Raw genomic sequence first — 21924 nt, forward strand, 5'->3', positions numbered from 1 at the left:
CAGGCACTGGGAAGAACCCCAGGAAAAGCAAGGAAGGGACAGGACCTGTCCTATTGCAATAAACCTGGAGAGGAGCAATGCAGGGAGCTGCCTCTTCCAGCAGTACTGGGGCTCTGTGTGCACGATACGGCCATGCCAGAGCAAATCCAGCCGCCTCCAGAGGAAGATGGAAAAGGGATGAGGGCAAGTGATGGAGAAACCTGGAGCAGCCCCAGGATCTGCCGCAGGAAGAGGGGCATCCACGTTCCCACAGGGGAGAGGACCTGTTCTGAACTCCAGACAACGTGAATCACTGTTTATCAGAACAGGTTTCATTTCCTGAGCAGGAATAACGGGAAAGCCACAAGTGAGTAAGAGCAGCCTCATATTCCCCTTTCTCTGGCGGATGCGGGGTGTTCCCATGGGATGCTCCTACCAAACGCCTGCCCCTGTCGCAGAGCAACTGCTCTCCTCTCCAGCTCCTCCTCAGAGCACAGCTGAACAGGCAAAGCACATTCCCTTTGGGATACAACAAGGGATGATTTGAGGGGCCCTTCCTGGCAGCAGCATCCCAGGCAGCTCCTGCTTCCCCTGGGGAGGCAAATGGAGGTTTTGGCACTTTGGCTTCTAGGAAGGGATTTACCCAATTTACCAGCCTCTTGGTGGCTTTTCTGGGTCCCGTGGATGCTCAAAGTCCCTTGGTCTCATTCCAGATCACTCGGAGCTCTCACAAGGCGCTCTCTGCCCTGCAGTGGGGCTCTGCTTCCCTCCCAGCTCCCTGGGAAGCAAGCAAGGTGCCAGGCAAGCAAAGCAACCCTCGGCACAATGCAGGCACGGCTGGTATGAGCCCTCCAGCCTTGCAGTGGGTGAGAGGAGGCTGAGGAGCCCTCAAAGAGATTCCTTCTTCTTCCAGCACCATTTTTCAGCTCCCGATGACACAGCCCTGCTCCTGCAGGCGCCCTCATGGCAGGGACAAACCTGCCCCCATTCAACCCCTTCCAGATGCATTTCTCCTTTACAAAGAGAACCGTAAAACCCCACTTTAACTGCCCCACGACCACGCGCAGGCAGGAGCGCAGCACCCGATAGCTTTCACATCCCACAGAAAGCCCTTGGTGGTCCCAGCTCCCTGCAGATGCCTGGAGAGCAGCCCCTGGGAGCTGGGTGGCTGCAAGCCAGCGGGAGCCTGGGGTGCAGGCGCTTTCCCTAAGGGGCAGGCAGGAGCAGAAGCCTTGCTGTACAAGTGTCAAAGTACCACTGGCTCCAATGGGCTTGAATAACCCTGAAACCATCACTAAGGCATCACTAACCACAAGCAGGAATGAGACAGCAGCGGCGCTCCTTGTTCAAACCCTGCCGTGGGGGCTTCAGGCGATGGCTGCAGAGCAAACCAGGTCAGAACCATGACCCCAAGGGCAGACAGAGATGGAGGAAGGTGCCAGGACTGAGGGCAGCATCCCCAGCGTCAGAGGTGAGCGCCTGGGCTGACCCCACCGCCTGCTGCAAGGGACCCGCAAAGGTTTTTAGGTTGCATCTCTTCTATTTGAAAGCCCAGAGATTAAAGAGGCCTCTGCGCAACTGCAGCTTCGGCAGCAGCTCTGCCCCCTCAGGAGAAAGCAAATGTGGGGCAGCCCCAAAGAGAACAGCTCCAACCAGCCCCGGGCAGCTCAGCTCAGCCCCGCGGCTTAGCCCAGGCCCCTCCTCACAAACTGCAGCCCTGATGCAATCACTTTGCACTTCAGGCAGCCAAAGACTCTGCACGTTCACGTGGGAACAAAGGGATTGCACAAGCGCATGGGCTGGGCTGCAGCTCCCCTCGCAGCGCTGGTGCTGGCTCATCCTCCAGGTCACTTCCCCGTGTTTCATGGTGCTTTGCTCCCAAGAGCACCCAGACTCCCCCAATAAGCTCACGGAGGCAGAGGGGAGACCTGCGGCAGCTCAAGTCTTGTCCTTCCACCTCCTACAGTGCAGGCACTGCACAGCTCGTGGCACTGCGGGCGCATCCCTCCTCCCTCATCGCACTTAAGGATAGAAACGGCACTTTGCATACACAGCTCCCTCCAACCAAAGGGGAAACTAAACCCGCAGTGCCCATCAAACAGCCGGTGTTTACCCACTCCACTTCTCTGCTCACCGCACAAGCCCCCAGTAAAGATAAGCAATGCTTAACAACCGACACGCCATGGATTTGCAGAGCATTCGCGGAGCAAAGGGAAAAGCCACACAAAGTCCCCCATTTGTGCTGCCCGCAGTCCAAAGGCCACCTGAGCGCATCTGACTGGTAGCTATGGCATGGGGGGGAAAAGCTGCTTCTCCAAAGCCAGGGCAGCTTTCCAAGGGGTGGACGAGCGGGACAGCAGCCTTATCTCTGCCACAGAGCAACATCTGCCATTACGCTGCAGTTTGCACTGCCTTTAAACCAAACACAAAGCAAAACCAGAGCCAAGGCGAGTGCCCAAGCCCTGGATCGCCCAGCCAGGACCTGCCCAAGGGAATGGAACAGGCGAGATGGAGCCTCAGCTTCTGCACAGTGAGGAAAACAAAGCAGAATTGGGGTTATTTGAGCCTTGGTTACGTCCCGTTTCTGCATCGAGGCAGTGCCTTGCAGATTTCTGCCCTCCCTCCCAGCCATGGATCAGATACAGTTCAAGGCTCAGGCTTCTTCACTGTGCGGGGGAGGAATTTAGCTTGTGTCTGTACTGAAAATCCCCACTCTTCCAACTAACCCAAGGTGTGACCTTCTCCTTTAATTAAGGTGCTTATCCTCCAATACAGATCTTGCCAAGGGGGGAATCTGCCTATTTCTGGCACCAGCATACACAGGAATCTGCAGGTGACGATGCAAGAGCACGGCCCATGGGGCTGGGCTTGGGTTTGTTGCAGGGATAAGAAACGGCAAGACTAACCGGTTTGCAGCATTGCCTGGTTGCTCTATTCCCAGTCCCTTTGTTCCAATGGTAACTAAAACACTGTCCTGATTGCAGCTGTAACCAAGTTAATTTTCTTCCTAGCAGCTGGTGCAGGGCTGTGGTTTCAGCTTTAGTCTGAGAACAACACTGATAACACACCAATGGTTTGGTTGTATTTACCCTGATCAAGGACTTTCCAGGCTCATGCTCTGCCGGTGAGGGGGAGCACAAGAAGCCAGGAGGGAGCAAAGACAGGACACCTGAACTAGCCAAAGGGATATTCCATCCCACAACACATCATGCTCAATAGAGAAACTGAGGGGAGCTGGATCGCTGCTCAGATCAGGCTGGGTATGGGTCAATGGGGGCTGAGCAAATGGATTGTGCATCACTGCTGTTAGTTGGGGTTGTTTTGTTTGTTTGGTCTTTCTCTCTTATTTCCCTTTTCCTTATTACTGCTATGCCTGAATTATTGCACTGTTCTTATCTCGACTCACAGGTTTTACCTTCCTTCTGATCTTTAGCTGCCAGATGGAGCTAAAACCACAACAAACATGCAAACCACTACTACATTTTTGTACTATGCCCAAGTAACAGCAGTTCCTGAGCTGTGTTCCTAAGGTTCCTCAGGGCACACAAGACCAGCAGGCCACTGTCCCTCACAAACCTCCAACTACTTACACCTGGTTGAGGTCCCAGGAGCCAGCACATGCCTGCTCCCTCCACCAGCTCCAGTCAAAGCCAGCAGAACTCGGTCCAGGAGCACCAGAGGGAAGCAGGGCAAAGCATACATTTACCATCAGTCCTCTGCACAGGGCCTGGGCTGCAACAGCTTTCACCCACAGAACAAAGGATGGGGGCTTTCTGGGTGAAATCCTGCTCCAGCACCCACAGGAGCTAGAGGGGAAAGACTCACTCCAGCACCCAGGACAGTGGCAGCATCTATTTGCATCCTCAGTAGTACTTGCAGTAGATTTCCTTACAGCCCATGGTGGTACTCAGTGTGTTTCTAATAACTTCAGGTACGTACTGGATGCAAGAATCGTGCTTTTCATCTTTAATCTCCTCTTTGGAAATGAGGTACAGCCTCAAGAACAGCATTCGGACTCTTAAAATGGCTCAGCCGAAAGCACGGAGTCCCCATGGACATGGCTCACCTCAAGTGGTCTGGGAGCCAGCTTCGTTTTCACACACATTCAGCCTCACGGTCACTCCTCCACCTGCACATCACACATCAGCTGAAGGCTGGCACTGCTACTGCCCAGAGAAGATGAGTGGCACTGCTATTAACCATCCTAGCATCTTCTATAAGCTGAGGATAACCTACAGGATGTCTACGAAGTGCTACAGCTTACTTCTGCCCTAAGCACAGCAAACAAACTCCTGTGTAGCTCTGTGGACAGCCAGAGGACATTGCACTGACTAAGAAGAAAGCATTTCTCTGGATAAAGTTCAACAACTTCATTGAAAATCAGTTTTATTTCCAAAAGCAGTCATGAACTGAAATTGCACAACTTTCCTCATTATAAATTCTTTGTAAAATATATTTTACAGTTTTTAAAGAAAGATTTGAAAAAGAAATCTTTTCTAAGTGCTGAAGAAGTCTCTTGACTTTGTGTCACGCTGGTGAGGAACTCCAGAGCTGCTACAACAATGGGATGTATCAAAGGTTTTAAAACAAAGACCTCAGACAACAGAAACCAAATAGAACACAGACTCAAGGACTACCATTCAGTGTTAACCAAGGAAACACTCCACAGCAAGGCGAAGCACCATGAGGGGGATTTCGGGTACCCCCACTTAAAGTGGCCATCAGTGCAAAGAAACATTTAGGAAGTCAAAACATCCATTTCCTGTGCCATTCACTCCTTGCTGCACTGCAGGCAGGCAGCATATTCAGTGTTCAACCTTTGAAATCCTTCAGAGAATCAGATGACCTGCAAAGCACCTCAAGGAGAAAGGTAAGTGTTATTGTGCAGTAAATGCATACTTCAAGCTAACAGCTGATTCTGACTTCTGGGGGGTAAGAGAGGAGGAAGTTGGCAATGGGTTTTTAAAAAGCTCTCAAGTTCAACATGGAAAAGTTCTATGCCCTCTACAAACTCTCCTCATTGAACGCCCATGCTGAGATAAATGTAAGTACTGTGGAACAGCGTTGGCACAGACAGCGAGCGGTTTGTTTTCCTTTCCGTAACAAGCCAAGGCTTCATTTGTACTGAACTCGGCTAAAATGAGAACACACACATCTCTGTTTGCAGAGCATAAGAAAAAACAGATCTCTCCTGATGGTTACTCACAGATAGGCTCTAAGTCTTCTACAGACTAAGCTCTCTGCAGGGAAGGAACAACACTGGGACATCTATAGAGGCAACAGGCTGTGTCCTCAGTAAGATGCAGTCACCTCTCCATCGCTGCCCGTTTACACTGGAACTCTACTGCTCTGCTGTAGTCTTCTGAAAGTTACTTCTATAGCCTCTTCTAAACAACAAACATTGCTTTAAGACAGCAAAGTATCATCTGAGAATCACTGTTCATGACAACTTCAGGTTGGGAAGTGAAGCTAAGGTGTAGTGAACCAAAATAACAGGAATTAAGGCCTAAGGCTCCCTAGGTAACTGCCATCAGCTCTATACACCATCAGGTAAGAGCCATCTGTACTCTGTAAAGCCTCAGAAGTTTGGCAGAATCAGAATCCTTTGCTTTTGGAAGAACAAAAAGCTATGTTTTAAGCAGAACAAACAATGACTGATCAGAACTGCTCTCACAGCACTGAGGGAACATATCTGAGAAGTAAATTACACAGGGAAATACAAGAATTTTCAGGTAAATTTTGGGGAAAAAGAAAACCGAAACACACTAGGTTGATTTTGTGAAGAAAACTGGCCTTTGTTGGTGCTTTAAAGGCAATTCTCTAAGACTCTACTTTTTTCCAAAAAGTCAGATTGATGAGAGACATCCTAGTCCGCTCTTGGCATATCAGTCTGCTTCTGTGGAGTAAGAGCTGAGGATAAGCAGCCTTTAACTACTTCAAAGCTACCTCTCCCCACCTGTGTTTTTAAGTAAATATTACTTCTTTCAAAGAAAGCTAACTGAACAAAAAGAGCCAAGGTTGCCACATAAATGGGAGATACCTCTCACATACTGGTTACTGAAGGGGTGTGTGCCACAAGACAAATAGTCACGCCTTTATCTCCTCCTCACTACCAAGTTAGAGGTAGTGCCAGAAAGGAAGAGGCCATGACCATTATCACTGGTCAGATCCAGTTAATGGGAAAACCACCCCCATATTTTAAAGAATCTTAAAAAGAACACTCTATGCTGCTGGATTCCCTCATCCATTTTCCATAAGCTAAGCCCAAAGTACTCTTATTATAAATCCTCAAAGTGCTATTGAATTATAGATACGGGAGTAGAGAGCATGTGTGAAAGTGTAGATTAGCTGATTAATCAAGTGTTTGATCACTAGGAGAAAGCAAAATTGAATGATTAATAAGCAAGGCAACGTGCTGGCACCCAACTGCATATGGTTCTGACTCCCACAATGACAAGCTCACGAAGCTGTAAGCGCTCAGCGTGGCCACATCAGCACTTTGAGAACTGCTGAGCCCCTTGCATTGCAATTTCTCTTTGTCAAGTCTCAGACCCTCTCTTTGACATTAGATAACAAAAATAAATAATCAAGTTATTCAGGCCTGAAGGAGGAGGAATGCTTCTCATCTATCTTCATCTTGTTTTCTAGCAGACCCCAATCATGCAGACCCACACCAAATAATTTAAGTGGCATACACTCCCAGTCACTCATATACATAAATATATACACAGAATTACTTTACAAAGCTTGAAGATTTGCACTACCAGCATGCAAATCTTTTTTCCATTAGAGTTCCTAATACTCACATAGGAAACAGGAATGTACGAAATACTCCATGACATAGTGCTAGAAGTAAAGTCTCAGCTCTTAAGACATCCCACTGCCAGCATACACCGACAAACACTGTCACATCTTACACTGGCATGTAACATGCTGGTATTATACATATCAACGCACAACAGCCACCTCAACACTCATATCATGAGACTCAAAAGAGATTCATTTGGTAGAAACTACACCCTGCAGGTTGGAGTTCAGGCTCATTTCCTTTACTGCTGTTAAGTCGCGCTATCAGTTCAGTGAGAAGCAGCTCTATCAGGACACACACACACAAGCGGGCCCCCGTCACGTGTCCCAGCTGCTGTCCTTAAAGGCGATGTTGACTAATCGAAGCTCCAGCTCAAAGGCGTCGGGGCGGTCCTGGGGATTGGCAGCCAGCATCTCCTTCAGCAGCCGTTTCATTTGAGCACTCATGGACTTTTTCTTCACAGGGATGAGCAGCTCCATTTTTGGGTTCTCCAGGAGGGCCTCTCCGACGGGCACGATCGCTGTCCCCTGCTTGACGTAACTCCCCAGAAGTTCTTTCTTTGTTTCTGTATCTATAAATGTGATTCTTTCCAGCATTGCCCAGATTATAATCCCCAATGCAAAGATGTCTGCTTTAGCAGTGTAGTGTCCTTCCCAGACCTCAGGGGCCATATAGAAGTCAGTCCCACATGCAGTTGATAGAAAACACTTATTTACGTTGACTGGCTCCTCAGCATTCTGTCCTGAGGCCGAGCATACTTTACTCAGCCCAAAATCAGCCACTTTCAGGGTAGGCTCCAAGTCACTTGCATCCATCCTGCTCTGAGAGATCAGAATATTGTCAGGTTTGAGATCACGATGAATAATCTGATTTTTGTGCAGGAATGCCAGGGCGCTGCTGAGCTGAAGCATGAAGCTAGTGTTGGTCTTGCGGTTTGGCTTTCTGGACAACAGATACTCATTCATGTCTCCTCCATCACAAAAATCCATTACAAACCAGAGGTAATAAACACTCCTGGGGTCAAAGACTATTTCTCCTTTTAATGAGGTCTCTACAAGCTGCAACAAGGAAAAGAAACATCATAACTACCTGATGATCACAAGAATGTAAAGATATGATGGAAAAACGCGTGAAGTTTGGACCCTCCTCTCAATAGTCCAGAGAGGAAAATACTTGGACTGGTGAAAAGAAAAATTCATGCCAAATTTCTGATTTCAAAAACTAGAAGTCACAGTGTTTGTTTGACAGCCTCCTCATTTTCATGCAGACGAAACATATCAAGCTCCTGCCCAGAAGCTGAAGCTAGACCCAGATAACTATTCTGAAAGACACTCAGTGGCCATTGCACTCCCATCTGCTCCAGCTGGACAGTGTCTCTGCCCAACAAAGCCTGTCCCCCTCATTTGGTCAACAACTTTAATGTATAAACAAAGTCTAACAAGCAACTGAACAGTGTCAAAGGCTTGTCCACTCCACAACAGGTTTTTAAAGACTGTTCTCCATTCCTTCCACAGGAATGTATCCTAGCAAGCATTAACACAGGATCCCTTCTCTCAGGAGAATGCTAATCTACAGGCACAGCTGCTGCAGTAACAGCTCTTCCACCATCATAATCCATTAGCTGTTTTCTAGAACACAAGTAGTGAGTGGCTCAAGCAGCCAGTTCTAACAGCTGCTTCAAACAAAAAGCAAAGTAAAACCAGCAATCAGTTTTACTAATCCCATTTACACAAGTTCACATTTGCCTCTTTGGCTCCTCTGAGGTGGCTCTAAGCAGCAGGTAAATCCTGATGGAAGTCTTGCAATTATTTGTTAGTAGCAACCAACATATACGAAACCAAACACAGCTCCTACAGGCTTGCAAAAATTGAGGTAGCTATTAATGTTTAGAGCAACAGTTTAAAGTGCTTTGAAGAAGTGACCTTTCCCATCCAAGAGCAAAATTCCTAGCAATTTATAGCTATCTAATTGCTAGCACAACTAGTACCCAAACCGGACCAACTTAAAACAGTAAATCCAGGTTAGAACTAGAAAGCAACCTATTTAAGGTCTACAGTCAGTAACTGAGATGAAGGTATCACAGGGCAGCAGGGTGCCCCCTCTGCCAAGTGAGCACCAAGCCACAGCGCTTCCCCCCACAACTTTACAGAAGCTGTAACTGCATCTTAGCTCAGCATTAAGACTCCACTACCATATCTGTGCCAGCTGCAAAGCACCACAAGATCAGGCTGGTTTAGGACTCTCACTTCACTGACTTAGTTCAGCTGACACCAACTAAGCACCTGCCCCACAGCCCTTCAGGAGACACCAATATCCCTTTCCCCAGGCAGCCTCCTCACGCACTACATCTGTGCAGCTCTGTAATGCACTACTTCCCCCACCTGGGGTGGGGAGAGCAGAGGGCAGCCAAGCGAGATCTGATTTTCTCTATTTCAGCACATGCTATTATAAAGTGATCCCAGTCTCCTCAGAGTCAGCTCTGCCTTCCACTCCTCTCTGCTCTGTACAGCTTGCACGGGACATGGGTGACATTTACATGCTGCATTGTTAACAGGCACTACCATCAAAAGCCAATGCTGCAGGTGACCTGGAAGCTCTTCTCCACCTTCCACCCTGGGGGGTTTTAAAGTTTCTCTCTGTACAAGTGTCCACATCTCTCACAGATCCACTAAGGACTAGCAAGGTAAGGCACTTACATCTCCCACATGAGCTGGCCAGTATTATTTTACCCTAATCCCTTCATGAAAGCAGGTCAGTAACAACCACCAAGCTACAGCAAGTTTACAAAGGCAAGAATCCTCTTTCTCAGGCTCGTAGAGCACCCGGCACAACAGGATCTGGACAGCCGCGAAGGGCTGTCAGATGAATGCTCACCAACAAAAGGCCCTACATTAGACATGCAAGAATGACGACAGAAACTGAAATGATAAAAGCTGACTGGGGATGACACAATAAATATCGAGCAGGCTCATGACTTTTTAAATCAGAGACATAAACTCCTGCCAGGGGATTACTTACAGTTGGGGCAGCTCCTTAACAAGGGAATGAATCTGATTTATCTCTCAAAGTCTTTCCAGAACTGCTTATTCTTCAACAATTCGCATCTTCAAACTTAAGGAACACTTTCAGTAGCCAAATAAGGGGAGTAAAATTTATTCCCTTACTTATCACACCTTTACCTCCCCTTGAAGATATTAATAGTTATTCAAAGCCAGAAAATGGCTCACCATATGCTGCCAACGGCTGATCATTTCCGAAAGAATTTTAAGTGTTTGCTTCCTAAATCAAGACTGTTACTTCCTCTTCCAAGGACATTCAAGGTTCAGAAATGCTTCAGAGCAGTCTCCCAAGACATATCCGCTCATTAACCCTGCAGCAGGCCTTCTACTGAGGAATACAACAGCCTGCACCTCCCTTGTGCTTTACCTGTGGTGCTTTCTCAAATTATCAAAGCAGATTTGCATTTACCTCCCCCTGGAGTCTTTTGGAGTGGCATTGGCTTCACATTACAACGTATAGGCAACTGTTCAATAGGCAGGCTCTTTTAAAAAGATGTAATTATTTTGGGGTGTCCACAATGCAGACAATACCCTCTCCTAACTATGGATACCTCAAAAAAAAACCCAGAGATCTTAGCTACCCACCTCCTTCCCTCCCAGCTACACGTTCAGAATCATTACTTTCACCCCATTACCTCAGCTTCATGTACCTGTAAATAAAGGGAGGAACTGGAGCCATGGGACATCTTCTGCACCATACCATCTTTCTGCAAGATGCACTCCTCCAGGTGAATGACGTTGGGATGCTGGCTCTTGATACTGCTAAGTGCCCAGAACTCACGCAGAGCTAGTTCCACGTTCTCTGGAGCATGGCACCGAATCTTTTTCACCGCGACCCGTGCAGAGGTCTTCCTGACGACTGCTTCGTACACCACACCATAACTGCCACGACCAACCTCCCGTATTAGATCGTACTTAGGCTGGCTACTCACCATCTTCAAGACCAAGGGTTCTGGGGAAGGGGGGAAAAACCCACAGAACTAAAACTTATGAACAAGAACTGGGCTGTATTTTCCCCCATGCGGTCTGGTGCAGCAATATGAGGCCTACCAAAACCCTGCCACTAACAGGAGAGTGCCTCCAAGCATTACACTGATGCTGCATCCAAGCGCTGAAACATTTCAGAAGCTACTCTGTAAACCTGTACCTGTTGCCACGGACCAGTGAAAAGTGAAATTACATCATTTTGGTGGGACTATTAACATTTCAAATACAGCCCAGTTTTCAAGGTGGCAACAATTCAAACCTAGACTTGCATTGCACTGAGACAGGACTATCCCATATGCTCCTGCTCCTTTCTCTCAGTGTCTTCTGTGAGCATCTGCAGGAATAATAGTATGGAACCATGCTCTCCATCGATGCCTGGAAGAGCAAGGAGAAGTTCTAGTTGAAGCCTGCACGCAAGCAGTAACAGATCTCATTAACACTGCCTGTTATGGAGATGACTGTGGAAATAAATGTTTCGGGTATAACTTAATCATGAATTTCTTTCACTGATACCAAGACAAGCGGATGCTTTGTGCTGCTTCTGGTTTTTAATATTACTGTGATTTTTCATCAAGTCTCCTCTGGTTAAGCAGTCTACAGCTGCAGAAGGTTTAAAGGGTAACTGATGGCAGAAGCTTGTGCCCTGCATCTGACTTTCACTTCTGCTCAACAGGGCAAGGACAAAAGTTAAGATATTGCTCTGTAAGTAAAATGAGACACACACCAAAACAAGAGCCACCAAACACTGCTGTAGGTTCATGACCCTCTCTACACACCTCCCTGCAAGATCACAAACCAAAACCACCCCACCACCACCTTCACACAACCAAACCAAAAAGGGACACTGACTATAGACAGGGGGAAAAAAGCTTGGCCAGCCAGTTATTACTGGGCAAACAGAGCGAAACACAACATAAATAAAGCACAACTGAAAGGGTTTATGACACTGCCAGGGATAAATGGAATTCTCTTTATGTCAATAAAGCAGGCAATAGGAAACAACATCAAAGGAGCCTGTTCAAGTATCTCCACTGGTTTAGGAACTTATTTTTCTTTAAAAAAAAAGAAAAAATAAAAAAGGAAAAAGAGAGAGAAAAAAAAGGTATCGTCAGCCTCAGGGTAACACCACACACACATTGTAACCTTCCACAAAACTCTGCAGTACACATGTATGAGAACATCACCATCAGATTCTGCTCACCAGATGCACCGAGCCTGCACCTGCGAGGCACAGATTAAGATTACAGCCTCAACATTAAGCTGTGGTGGGCCAAAGGCCCTCGCATGCAGGGGAGAAGAGCAGAATCTGTAATCTCACCAGCAGCCAAGTAACTCCTGAGGAAAAGACTGCTTTATGCTCTCACGTCAAGCTCAAAATGAGCAGAAAACGGCCCCCCGTCTTAAGAGTCGGTTGCTGTGTGTTGTTACCAGCGAGAATGTGTCATTGTGCCAAGCGTCGGGGTTGCTACCTGCCTCCTTCACCCCCACAGCGGGCCCGGCTGCTCTGGAAGCACCACCGCGGTTCTTGCCTAAATCCATGGTAAATGACGCCTGCTCCCCAGGTCAGCGACCTGAGCAGCAGGGACGGGCCCAGGCCAGGCAAAGCAAACAGGCCGGGCCTGCTGCAGCCGGTAACGCTTTCCCTGCCGCGTTAGCAACACCAACAATGAAACAAACCACACACCCCCCGCCCCGCGCCTGCACGGAGGCCCTGGAGCTGCCGTCACACCGGGAGCCCACCTGCACTAAGGGGACCTGGCTCCAGCGAGCAATCACCGAGGCACCGCTCGCTGCAGGCGGAGGCCGGCAGCGGGGCCTACACCCTGCCAGGCGCGGCCTGAGGGGCAGCTGAGCCGCTGCACCCCGCCCGCCTCGGCGGTTACCGGGGCTCCCACAGAGCCTCGCGCACCCCTGCAGCGGAGGCACCGCCCGTACGGACCCGGCGCGGCCCCAACTGTGACACGCGGCGGCAACCGCTCGGCCTCGGCGTCAGCGTCAGCCCCATCCCCCGCCCCAGGCCGGGCCAAGCTCCACGTTACCTCCGCGCCGCTACCGCGCTGCAGCCGCCCGGCCGCCATTATAGGGCTCCCCTCCCATGCGCCGCCGCGGCCACGCCCCCCCTCAGGCCACGCCCCCTCACGGCCGCTGCGCCCTCTGATTGGTCTGTGCAGTCCCACGCGGTTCGGTCGCACCCGGCCTCGAGTTGCCCGGCGCGGGGTGCCGCTGGGTCCCGCTTTATCCCGGTTTATGCCGGTTTATCCACCTCTGTCCCGCTCTGTCCCCGCTCTCCGCCGCGGTCCCTTCCTCCGCAGGCTGTGAGTGCGCCCCATGAACAGGAATTGGGGGCGCAGCGCTGCTGCCATGGCCCCACTGTCTCCTCCACCCCTTCATTGCGCAGCCATCACCGGGGGAGAAGCCAGGGCCATCCGCTGCTGCGAGCCCTGTGGGAGAGGTGGAATCCGTTCAGATACGCTCCCATCCTGCTCCTGGGTCCATTGGGAACAAGCCTGGTGCTGATGAGTTTTCAGGCCCCAAGGCGATTAGGGGCCAACAAGCCCCTTGTGGGTTCCAAAAGCTGGTTAGGACATCACAACCCCTCCATTACCGTGAATGCCCTTAACTGAGTCCAGAAGCAGTTAGTTAATCAATGCCACCCCCTGCCAGGGCCAGCTCGTGCATGTGGGGATGGGTGCACATATGGGTGCCCCACTCCCAGCTGTAGTCAGCAGCCAGCTCCCACACTGCCGTGCCAAGTGTCTGCCAGCCCTGCTTGTGTGCCAGCTTCTCCCTGGAAGAGCTCCAAGTGCTGAAACAGGGACAGTTTTGCAAGATGTGCTTGGCTGGTCCTAGCACGGTCACTTGATGACACGTGAGCCTGCCCGGAAGGAGCACCCAAAACAACTGCAGGGCTGCCCTGCCCTGGGAGGGGGCTGGCTGCAGCCAAAACAGGCTCTGTGCACCCATACACTTGTGTACCTTGCACCCATGAAGCCCTGCACCCATGCATCACTGCACACCTACACCTATGTACTTATGGACCCTGCACCCGTGCACTCCTGTACCTGTGCATCCATGTACCCATGCATCCTGCACCCATGAACCCCTACACCCATGATCCCTGTGTACTCATGCAACTGTGCACTATCTACCCTTGCATCCTTGTACCCTGCACATCTGGACCCATGTACCCATGCACCCATGCACCCATGCACCCATGTACCCACGCACTCATGCACCCCAGCACCCGTTCCCTCTACTGTAGGTGCAGCAGCAGCCACCACCCCGCATCAGCCTGTCCCCCACCAGCATGACCCAGAGGCAACAGCGCAACACCCCTGTCTCCTCATGCAGTGTATTTACAGGTCTCCTGTGGGCCGGCGCTGGCATTTGGCACAATCCCTTGTTTATCACTGTGCTGGTGCTTGTCCTGAGGGGACAAGCATCCCTTGTTTATCACATGTGCTGGTGCTGGTCCTGAGGGGACAAGCATCCCTTGTTTATCACATGTGCTGGTGCTGGTCCTGAGGGGCTGTTTCTGGGTCAGGCTTTGCAACCAGGCAGAGGGGCCGGCTGTGTTAGGGCAGCGCATGGCAGCACAGGGAGCATCCTGTAGCTCCCTCTGCATAATACAGAAGAATATAGGAGAATACAGGGAATACAGAAGAGCCCTGAATCCCTGCCTGGGATAGGAAGGGGGGAACCTGGTGCATGTGCCAGCCATGGGGTCTGCACCTCCCTGGTGCTGCCTTTCTCCTCCAAGCACAGCCTCAGCACCGTGATGATGCTGCTTTTGCACCCAAGGAGTTGTTGCATTTTGGGGTGCAAAGGGAGATGCTCTGTACAAGCCACCCCTTGCTGCTGCTGGCCCAGCTCTGTCCCACTCCTGGCACCATCACAACATCTTAATGACCATAGGGCTGTTGTTCACCCCTTCTTGCCTCCACCCCAATGCTGTTGTGGGACCCACTCCCAGGATCCAGCCCTGCTGCCCCTGGGGGTGTGCAGCCAAGCCTGGCCCCATTTACCCCCCGCTCTGGGGCAGGTTTGCCAGCAGCCGCAGGCAGGCAGGGCCTCCCGTACAGCCTGTCCCTTGCTTGTTTACCGCCCGCTGGCATCCCGATGGCTCAGTCCCATGTGACAGGTGCTGATGCTTCCCTGGACACCCGAGCCGGCGCTGGCGTGACCGGGAAGTCACTTATAAATAGCAGGACGAGGGGTGCTACCGACAGCCGAGCGCGGGCGAGAGCAGCCACCACTGTGCCGATGGATTTCCAAGCCGGCATCCTGCGGGATGGCAACCCCATGGAGAGCCTGGAGAAGCAGCTCATCTGCCCCATCTGCCTGGAGATGTTCAGCAAACCCGTGGTGATCCTGCCCTGCCAGCACAACCTCTGCCGCAAGTGTGCCAATGACGTCTTCCAGGTGAGAAAGGGGTGCCTGTGCCCTTTCCCCCCCCCAGCCCGGGTGCTGTGGTGCTGTGGGGATGCTCATGGCGCTTTGGAGATGCTCGCGGTGCTGTGGGGATGCTCATGGACACCTCAATGTGCGTCTCGCAGGCTGCCAACCCGTACTGGCAGAGCCGGGGCAGTGTGATTTCAGGGGGCCGGTTCCGGTGCCCGTCGTGCCGCCATGAGGTGCTGCTGGACCGTCACGGTGTCTATGGGCTGCAGAGGAACCTGCTGGTGGAGAACATCATCGACATCTACAAGCAGGAGTGCTCCAGGTAGGCGTGGGGTGGCTGTGGCTGTTTGCTTGTGCCTTGCGCCAGTGGGAACACAGGGAGAAGGGGACTCAGGGACGTGGGGATGCTCAGTTCCCGAGCCCCAGCACCATCGTTGGGACTACAGGAGACTGCATCTCGGGGAGAAACTGGGGAGGGAGAAACCCTGACCCAAACCTTCCTCCTCTTGACCCAAATCCTCCTCCCCCTGTCCCGTGGGGTTTGGGTCTCTGGGCAGCTCAAGGGAGCAGTGGGTCCCTGGCAGGCTCTGCCCCTGCTGTGCTCTGTGGCTGAGGTGTTTGGTGGGAGGTAGGAGGTGCAGGGGACAAATCCAAGCTCTGTGCATGACAGCGGGTGCTGCGGGCTGATAAGGGGCAGGGGGACAGTCTGGGGGGGCCCGATCAGTAAAAAGGCTGAGGGGGAAGGGGGGTCACAGGATCCCGAGGTGGAGCTCCCTGAACCACTGTAAATATTGCTTGAGAGCCATGGGGACGATGGCACAGGGCAGGTGTCTGTGCCTGCTGGGGGGGCTCGCTGGGCTGGCCTCTGGTTTCCTCTGTGGCTTAGCTTGTCCCCATGTCCCCCTTGCTGCAGAGGGGACACTTTAGCTGCAGGCATTGCCTGCTCCCCCCCCCCCCGGGGGTTTGTTGGTGCCCCCACCCCAGTCACATGTTGAGTGACAACAATCAATCCCTGCAGCCCAAAGCTAAAATTAGACACTTGTGCAGCACGCCTGGAGCGGGGCCCCAGGACCCCTCTGCTCGCCACTGCTGGCGGCTGCTATGCCCAGTGTCACACTGGTTTAAACTGGGACTCACTGGGCACGGGGCTTCCGGAAACACAGAGGTCGGTGGTTCCTGAAGGAGCAAGCGTGGGGTTATGCCAGGATCTGTCCTCTTTCCTGGGGACCTGACTTCGGGGTGGCTGTGCAGCATCGGTGGGGATGTCACCACGGTGGGGATGGTGGAGAGATGGGGCAGGACATCATCGCGCAGGGATGTGACTACAATGGGGATGTCACCCCAGTGGAGATGTCACCATGGCGGGGATGTCACCATGGCTGTGCTGCTCTCTCCAGCAGGCCACTGAAGAAGGGGGAGCACCCCATGTGCAAGGAGCACGAGGACGAGCGGATAAACATCTATTGCATCACCTGTGAGGTCCCCACGTGCTCCATGTGCAAAGTCTTCGGTGCCCATAAAGACTGTGAAGTTGCTCCCCTGCAAATGGTCTTCCAGGGCCAGAAGGTGCCGTGGGGGGGTCGAGGGGGGATGCAAGGAACACAGCTTGTCCCATGGCAATGTTCTGAGCTGGGGCAGCCACAAATAGCACTGGGACCTGCTCGCTGGGTATTAATAGCCCCCGTGTGACTTTGCCCAGGAGACAGCCTATATTTAGAGTGGTCGTGGCTTGTGGGAGATGTGGGGGAGCAGAGGTGGGGCTGGGCATGTCCCCATCCCCACTGGGGTTCAAGCTGTTTCTGTCCATCCATCCCTGCCCAGACCGAGCTGAACAACTGCATCTCCATGCTGGTGGCAGGGAATGACCGGATCCAGACAATCATCTCCCAGCTGGAGGACTTGTGCCAGAGCACCGAGGTGAGGAAAGGGAGAAAAGGAGCCCTCCGAAACCTGGGGGTGAAACCTCAACCCATTTGGGTTGGCTGGGAGGGAACTAGAGCCCACGGACTAGGCAAGCCTGTGGGATGCTGCTGGTGCTGAGGGACACACGTGGCATCCCTCACCCCTTGTCCCCGCAGGAGAACAGCGAGGCGGCCCAGCGGGAGCTGTGCACGCGCTTCGACACCTTGGCAGCGCTGCTGGAGGAGAAGAAGTCGGAGCTGCTGCAGCGCATCACCCGTGAGCAGTGCCACAAGACGGGCTTCATCCAGGGCCTCATCCGCCAGTACAAGGAGCAGCTGGAGAAGTCAAGTCGGCTGGTGGAGACGGCTGTGCAGGCCATGGAGGAGACTGGGGGAGCTGCGTTCCTCATGGTGAGACCCCCAAACCTCCCTGCTGGTGCCCCCATGGAGACCCAATGGCTTGAGGGCATCCTGGTGACTGCCACGTGGCTTCACTCTGCTCTCCTCTTGCTCTCCACAGAATGCCAAGCAGCTCATTAAAACGTAAGTGCCCAAACTGGGGGCAGTTTGGTGATGCTCAGTCCTGCAGCTGGGCAGGGTTTGGCTGCGGGGGGGCTTTGCCAGTGGTACCCGGGTGGCAAGTGTGAGGATGCTCCAGCCCCCGTGATCTCCCAGCTTGGCAAGGGGCAGGGTGGGCCATGGCCATATTCTCCATGCCCAGGATCGTGGAGGCCTCCAAGGGTGACAGGCTGGAGAAGATTGAACAGGGCTATGAGAGCATGGATGCCTTCTCAGTGAGCCTGGAGCACCTCGCCGAGGCAGTCCGCACCCTGGACTTCGACTCCGGTAGATCAGTCTGCAATCCCCAGTGCCCCTTTACCAGCACTCTGATGGCACCCGCTGCCGTTCCCAGTGGCTCTATGGTGACATTTGTCCACTTGTTTGCAGCTGAGGAAGATGAGGAGTACTTTGATGGGGAGGAAGAAGAGGTGGGGGAGGATGCGGCACCCGAAAGAACAGTGATGGGTAAGTGGTGGCACGGCTGACCCCACCTTCCCAGGACCCTCAAGAACCTATGGGGGAGCTTGGGGTGGATGGGACCCCCTTTGATCCCTCCATTCCCTCCCCTTGTAGCTCCCCAGTAGCCGCAGTGGCGTTGGCAGCATGGGAGGAACGTCACGGGTGCAGGATGTCCGTCGACGGGACTCGGGACAGGGGGGAAGCACCATGGAGTCTGGTGGCCTCACAAGCCAGCGCCTGCTTCAGCACAGGACACTTTTGTATACGGGTGCAAACAGTACAATTCCGCACGTTTTGTATCTTCCTTGTTTTGTATATAATTGTCATAGATTTAAATTTTGTGTACTTTGTAAAGAAAACTGGTGTTTTGGGTGCGTTTGTTTGCTTCAGCTCTTGTTCTTGGCTTGATGGGCACTGGGGATGCAGGTGGGTTTGCCAAGCCCGTGCCATTGCTGGTGTCCCTGCCAGCACCCGGCACAGCAGAGGGATGCTTCCTGGTCCAGCACTTCATTATCATGCTCATTAGCACCTCTGGCAGTGCTGGCTGCCTGCCCAGGAGTGTCACAGGCCAGCGCCTGGCAGGATTTATCTCCTGCTGATGGGATACCCGGGACCAGTGCTTGCCCAGGCTTGGGGATGTGGCAGAGGACTGAGGATGCTCCAGGCTGTGCCAGTCCCCCCCAACATGGGGACGGCCTTGGCATTGAGCTGCCAGTTCCCCTCTCGGCACCCGGCCAAGGGGAAACTGAGGCAGCACCCAAAGCGGTGCAATCAGCCCCAGGGGAAATGGTGCTCCTCACCCGGGCAGGGTCACTGCTGGGGGGTGACATGGCTGGATATGAGCTGGCGGAGCAGGGAGAGGGTCACCGGGTGCCTTTGGAGTGGGGCACAGGGGAACGCTCCACCCTCCCCTTGCTTCGGGAGCTGCGTCCATGCCCCGGTGCACGGCTCCTGAGGGGTGCCCACAGCGGGTCCAGCGCCCCGGGTGCGGGGCGAGCGCTGCAGCCGCCTTGCGGCCGGCCCGGCCGTGCCCTCCCTGCTCCGGCCTCCTCTGCACACGGGACCCCGCCGCTCCACACGGGCCACACGCGCGGTCACCCGCACCGCAGGACCATGGCAGCGCCCGAGGAGGAGCGGCACCTGCTGAGCCCGGGCGCAGGCGGGTACGGGCGGCCGGGACCCGGTGCGGGGCTGCAGGCGGGGTCCCTGCAGGCTCCGGCGGGGAGCGGGGCCGAGGTCCCCCGCATCGCCCGCGCCATGAGCACCCCTCCCGCAGCAGGTCCTACCCGGGGGCCGCGCACAAGGACGGGCACGGCTCGGTGCAGGGCCAGGGCCCCGCGCTGGCGCTGGGACCGCGGCACAGCCGGCACTGCCACACGCGGGGGGCCGCCGGTGCCCCCGGCCAGCAGCAGCAGGCGCGCAGGAGGCTCTACCTGGCCGCTGGCATCTGCCTCCTCTTCATGGCTGGGGAGGCTGTGGGTGAGTGGCAGCAGCAGGGTCTGCTCGAGGGGGGTCACCGTGGGGACACCCCAAGTGCCTGCCTGCAGCACCTCTTGCTCCGGTTCCCCGCAGGCAGGGCCCCCCATTGCTTTTCAGTGGGTGAAGCATCCCAGTGGCCCCCCCCCCACTGCAGCATGCGGTGACCTGATCTGTGCCCAACTCAGGGTGGGGTGGGATCCCCCCCACTGCCACCCCAGGGTCCCCACGGCTCCTTCTCCACAGGCGGGTATCTGGCGCACAGCCTGGCCATCCTGACGGACGCAGCGCACCTCCTGACGGACTTTGCCAGCATCATGATCAGCCTCTTCGCGCTCTGGGTGTCCTCACGCCCCCCCACCAAAACCATGAACTTTGGCTGGCACCGGGCAGGTAACGGGGGCAGCAGCACCCCTGGGCTGCGTCCAGCTCCCACAGACCCCAGGGAGCACTTGGAGCATCCCAGGGTGCCCTCCCTAAGGGGAGCCCTGGAGGCATAGGAAGCCCTGGCAAAGCCCCTGCACCATGTATATGGGCAGGGAGCAACCCCAGGGATGGGTGCTGGGTGCTCACCCCAAGCCCTGGTACTGCCTGGGCCAGGAACGCGCTCAGGCTTGGGTGGCAGAGAAGCAGCAATGAGGGGGCCTCTCTGCAGAGATCCTGGGGGCCCTTCTCTCCGTGCTCTCCATCTGGGTGGTGACGGGCGTCCTGGTCTACCTGGCGGCCCAGCGCCTGCTCTCGGATGACTACGACATCGAGGGTGGTGTGATGCTCATCACCTCCGCCTGTGCGGTGGCCGTCAATATCGTGTATGTATGGCTGTCAATATCATGTATGTGTGGCTGTCAATACCGTGTATGTATGGCTGTCAATATCGTGTATGTATGGCCGTCAATATCCTGTATGTATGGCTGTCAATATCGTGTATGTATGGCTGTCAATATCATGTATGTGTGGCTGTCAATACCGTGTATGTATGGCCGTCAATATCGTGTATGTATGGCCGTCAATATCCTGTATGTATGGCTGTCAATATCGTGTATGTATGGCTGTCAATATCATGTATGTGTGGCTGTCAATACCGTGTATGTATGGCCGTCAATATCCTGTATGTATGGCCGTCAATATCGTGTATGTATGGCCGTCAATATCGTGTATGTATGGCTGTCAATATCATGTATGTATGGCTGTCAATATCGTGTATGTATGGCTGTCAATATCATGTATGTATGGCCAGCTCTCGCCCTCCCGGTCCCCTACCCCATGCTCAGTGCCCTTAGGGATGTCACTGCTGCCCTGCCCGCAGGATGGGGGTGGCTCTGCACCAGACCGGGCACCAGCACAGCCATGGGGCAACCAGTGAGCAGCTCAACACCAGCGTCCGTGCTGCCTTTGTCCACGTCTTGGGGGACCTGCTGCAGAGCGTTGGCGTCCTCATTGCATCCTACATCATCTTTTTTAAGGTCTGGGTGGCTACTGGGGGCAAAGGGGGTGCTGGGGACACAGGGAGAGCATCCTCAGCCAGCTTTGAGGTGCTGATGGGGATGTGGGATGGGGTGATGGTGCCAGAGGGGCCTCACCCTCTCCCACCCCTTCCAGCCCGAGTACAAGTATGTGGATCCTGCCTGCACCTTCCTCTTCTCTGCACTGGTGCTGGGGACAACGCTGTCCATCCTCCGTGATGTCCTCCTTGTCCTCATGGAGGGTAGGGATGAAGCATGAGGGTCTGGGCTGCAGGGCCACCCCTGGGTGCCACGGCTCCTCTCCCTCCAGCACTCAGGGCTCTCCCTCCCCAGGCACCCCCAAAGGGATTGACTTCAACGCCGTGCGGGAGGCTCTGCTGGCGGTGCAGGGGGTGGAGGCCGTGCACAGCCTCCACATCTGGGCGCTGACAGCAGCACAGCCGCTGCTCTCGGTGCACGTCGCCATCAGTGAGTATCGCGGCCTGGGGATGGAGTCGGGGCTCACCTGCACCCCAACATCCCCTCCCCTGCTCCTCACAGACGCCGGTGCCAGCGCGCAGGAAGTGCTGGAGGAGGCCAGTTCCCGGCTGCAGGGCACCTTCCACTTCCACACCACCACCATCCAGGTGGAGAACTACTCCGAGGAGATGCAGGACTGCCGGGAGTGCCAGCCGCCCCGCGACTGAGCCCCCCACAGCCCCCTTGTGTCCTGGGGGGGCTTCTGATGGTGGCAAATAAACTGGAGCACAGGGCTGGGTGTGCAGGTGGGGATGCTGGGTCTGGCAGCATCAGGGCATTATCTTGGGTGTCTGCTAGGAGCAAAGGCAAGA

At 53.9% G+C, this 21924-nt stretch overlaps 3 protein-coding genes across 8 annotated transcripts; 2 read left to right on the forward strand and 1 right to left on the reverse strand.

The window, feature by feature from the left end:
• Positions 1-4348: 4348 nt before the first annotated feature.
• Positions 4349-12937, reverse strand: PDIK1L (PDLIM1 interacting kinase 1 like). 6 transcript variants are annotated; one of them, XM_080632487.1, is made up of 3 exons: positions 12873-12937; positions 10497-10798; positions 4349-7845 (listed from the first exon to the last, which is right to left on the reverse strand). In XM_080632487.1, exons 2-3 carry the CDS (start codon positions 10779-10781, stop codon positions 7105-7107), a joined length of 1026 nt encoding a protein of 341 aa, XP_080488613.1. In that variant the 5' UTR covers positions 10782-10798; positions 12873-12937; the 3' UTR covers positions 4349-7104. The 6 variants fall into 6 exon arrangements, with proteins under 6 accessions (XP_080488613.1, XP_080488609.1, XP_080488614.1 ...); XM_080632483.1 differs by having other exon boundaries at positions 10497-11885; positions 12873-12924; XM_080632488.1 differs by lacking the exon at positions 12873-12937 and adding an exon at positions 12574-12846.
• Positions 12938-15096: 2159 nt separating this feature from the next.
• On the forward strand, positions 15097-18181 carry TRIM63 (tripartite motif containing 63; the record flags this gene model as incomplete). The annotated part of the gene is made up of 7 exons (XM_080632361.1): positions 15097-15255; positions 15390-15556; positions 16632-16800; positions 17056-17151; positions 17313-17546; positions 17656-17678; positions 17857-18181. The coding sequence occupies 7 exons, from the start codon at positions 15097-15099 to the stop codon at positions 18179-18181; spliced, it is 1173 nt and encodes a 390-aa protein (XP_080488487.1).
• Positions 18182-18983: 802 nt separating this feature from the next.
• On the forward strand, positions 18984-21780 carry SLC30A2 (solute carrier family 30 member 2; the record flags this gene model as incomplete). The annotated part of the gene is made up of 8 exons (XM_080632336.1): positions 18984-19318; positions 19435-19634; positions 19878-20024; positions 20287-20440; positions 20938-21094; positions 21231-21336; positions 21428-21562; positions 21635-21780. 8 exons carry the CDS (start codon positions 18984-18986, stop codon positions 21778-21780), a joined length of 1380 nt encoding a protein of 459 aa, XP_080488462.1.
• Positions 21781-21924: the final 144 nt, after the last annotated feature.

Source organism: Psittacula echo, assembly GCF_963264785.1.
Source record: "Psittacula echo genome assembly, chromosome: 21".
Classification (NCBI taxonomy): Eukaryota; Metazoa; Chordata; class Aves; order Psittaciformes; family Psittacidae; genus Psittacula; species Psittacula echo.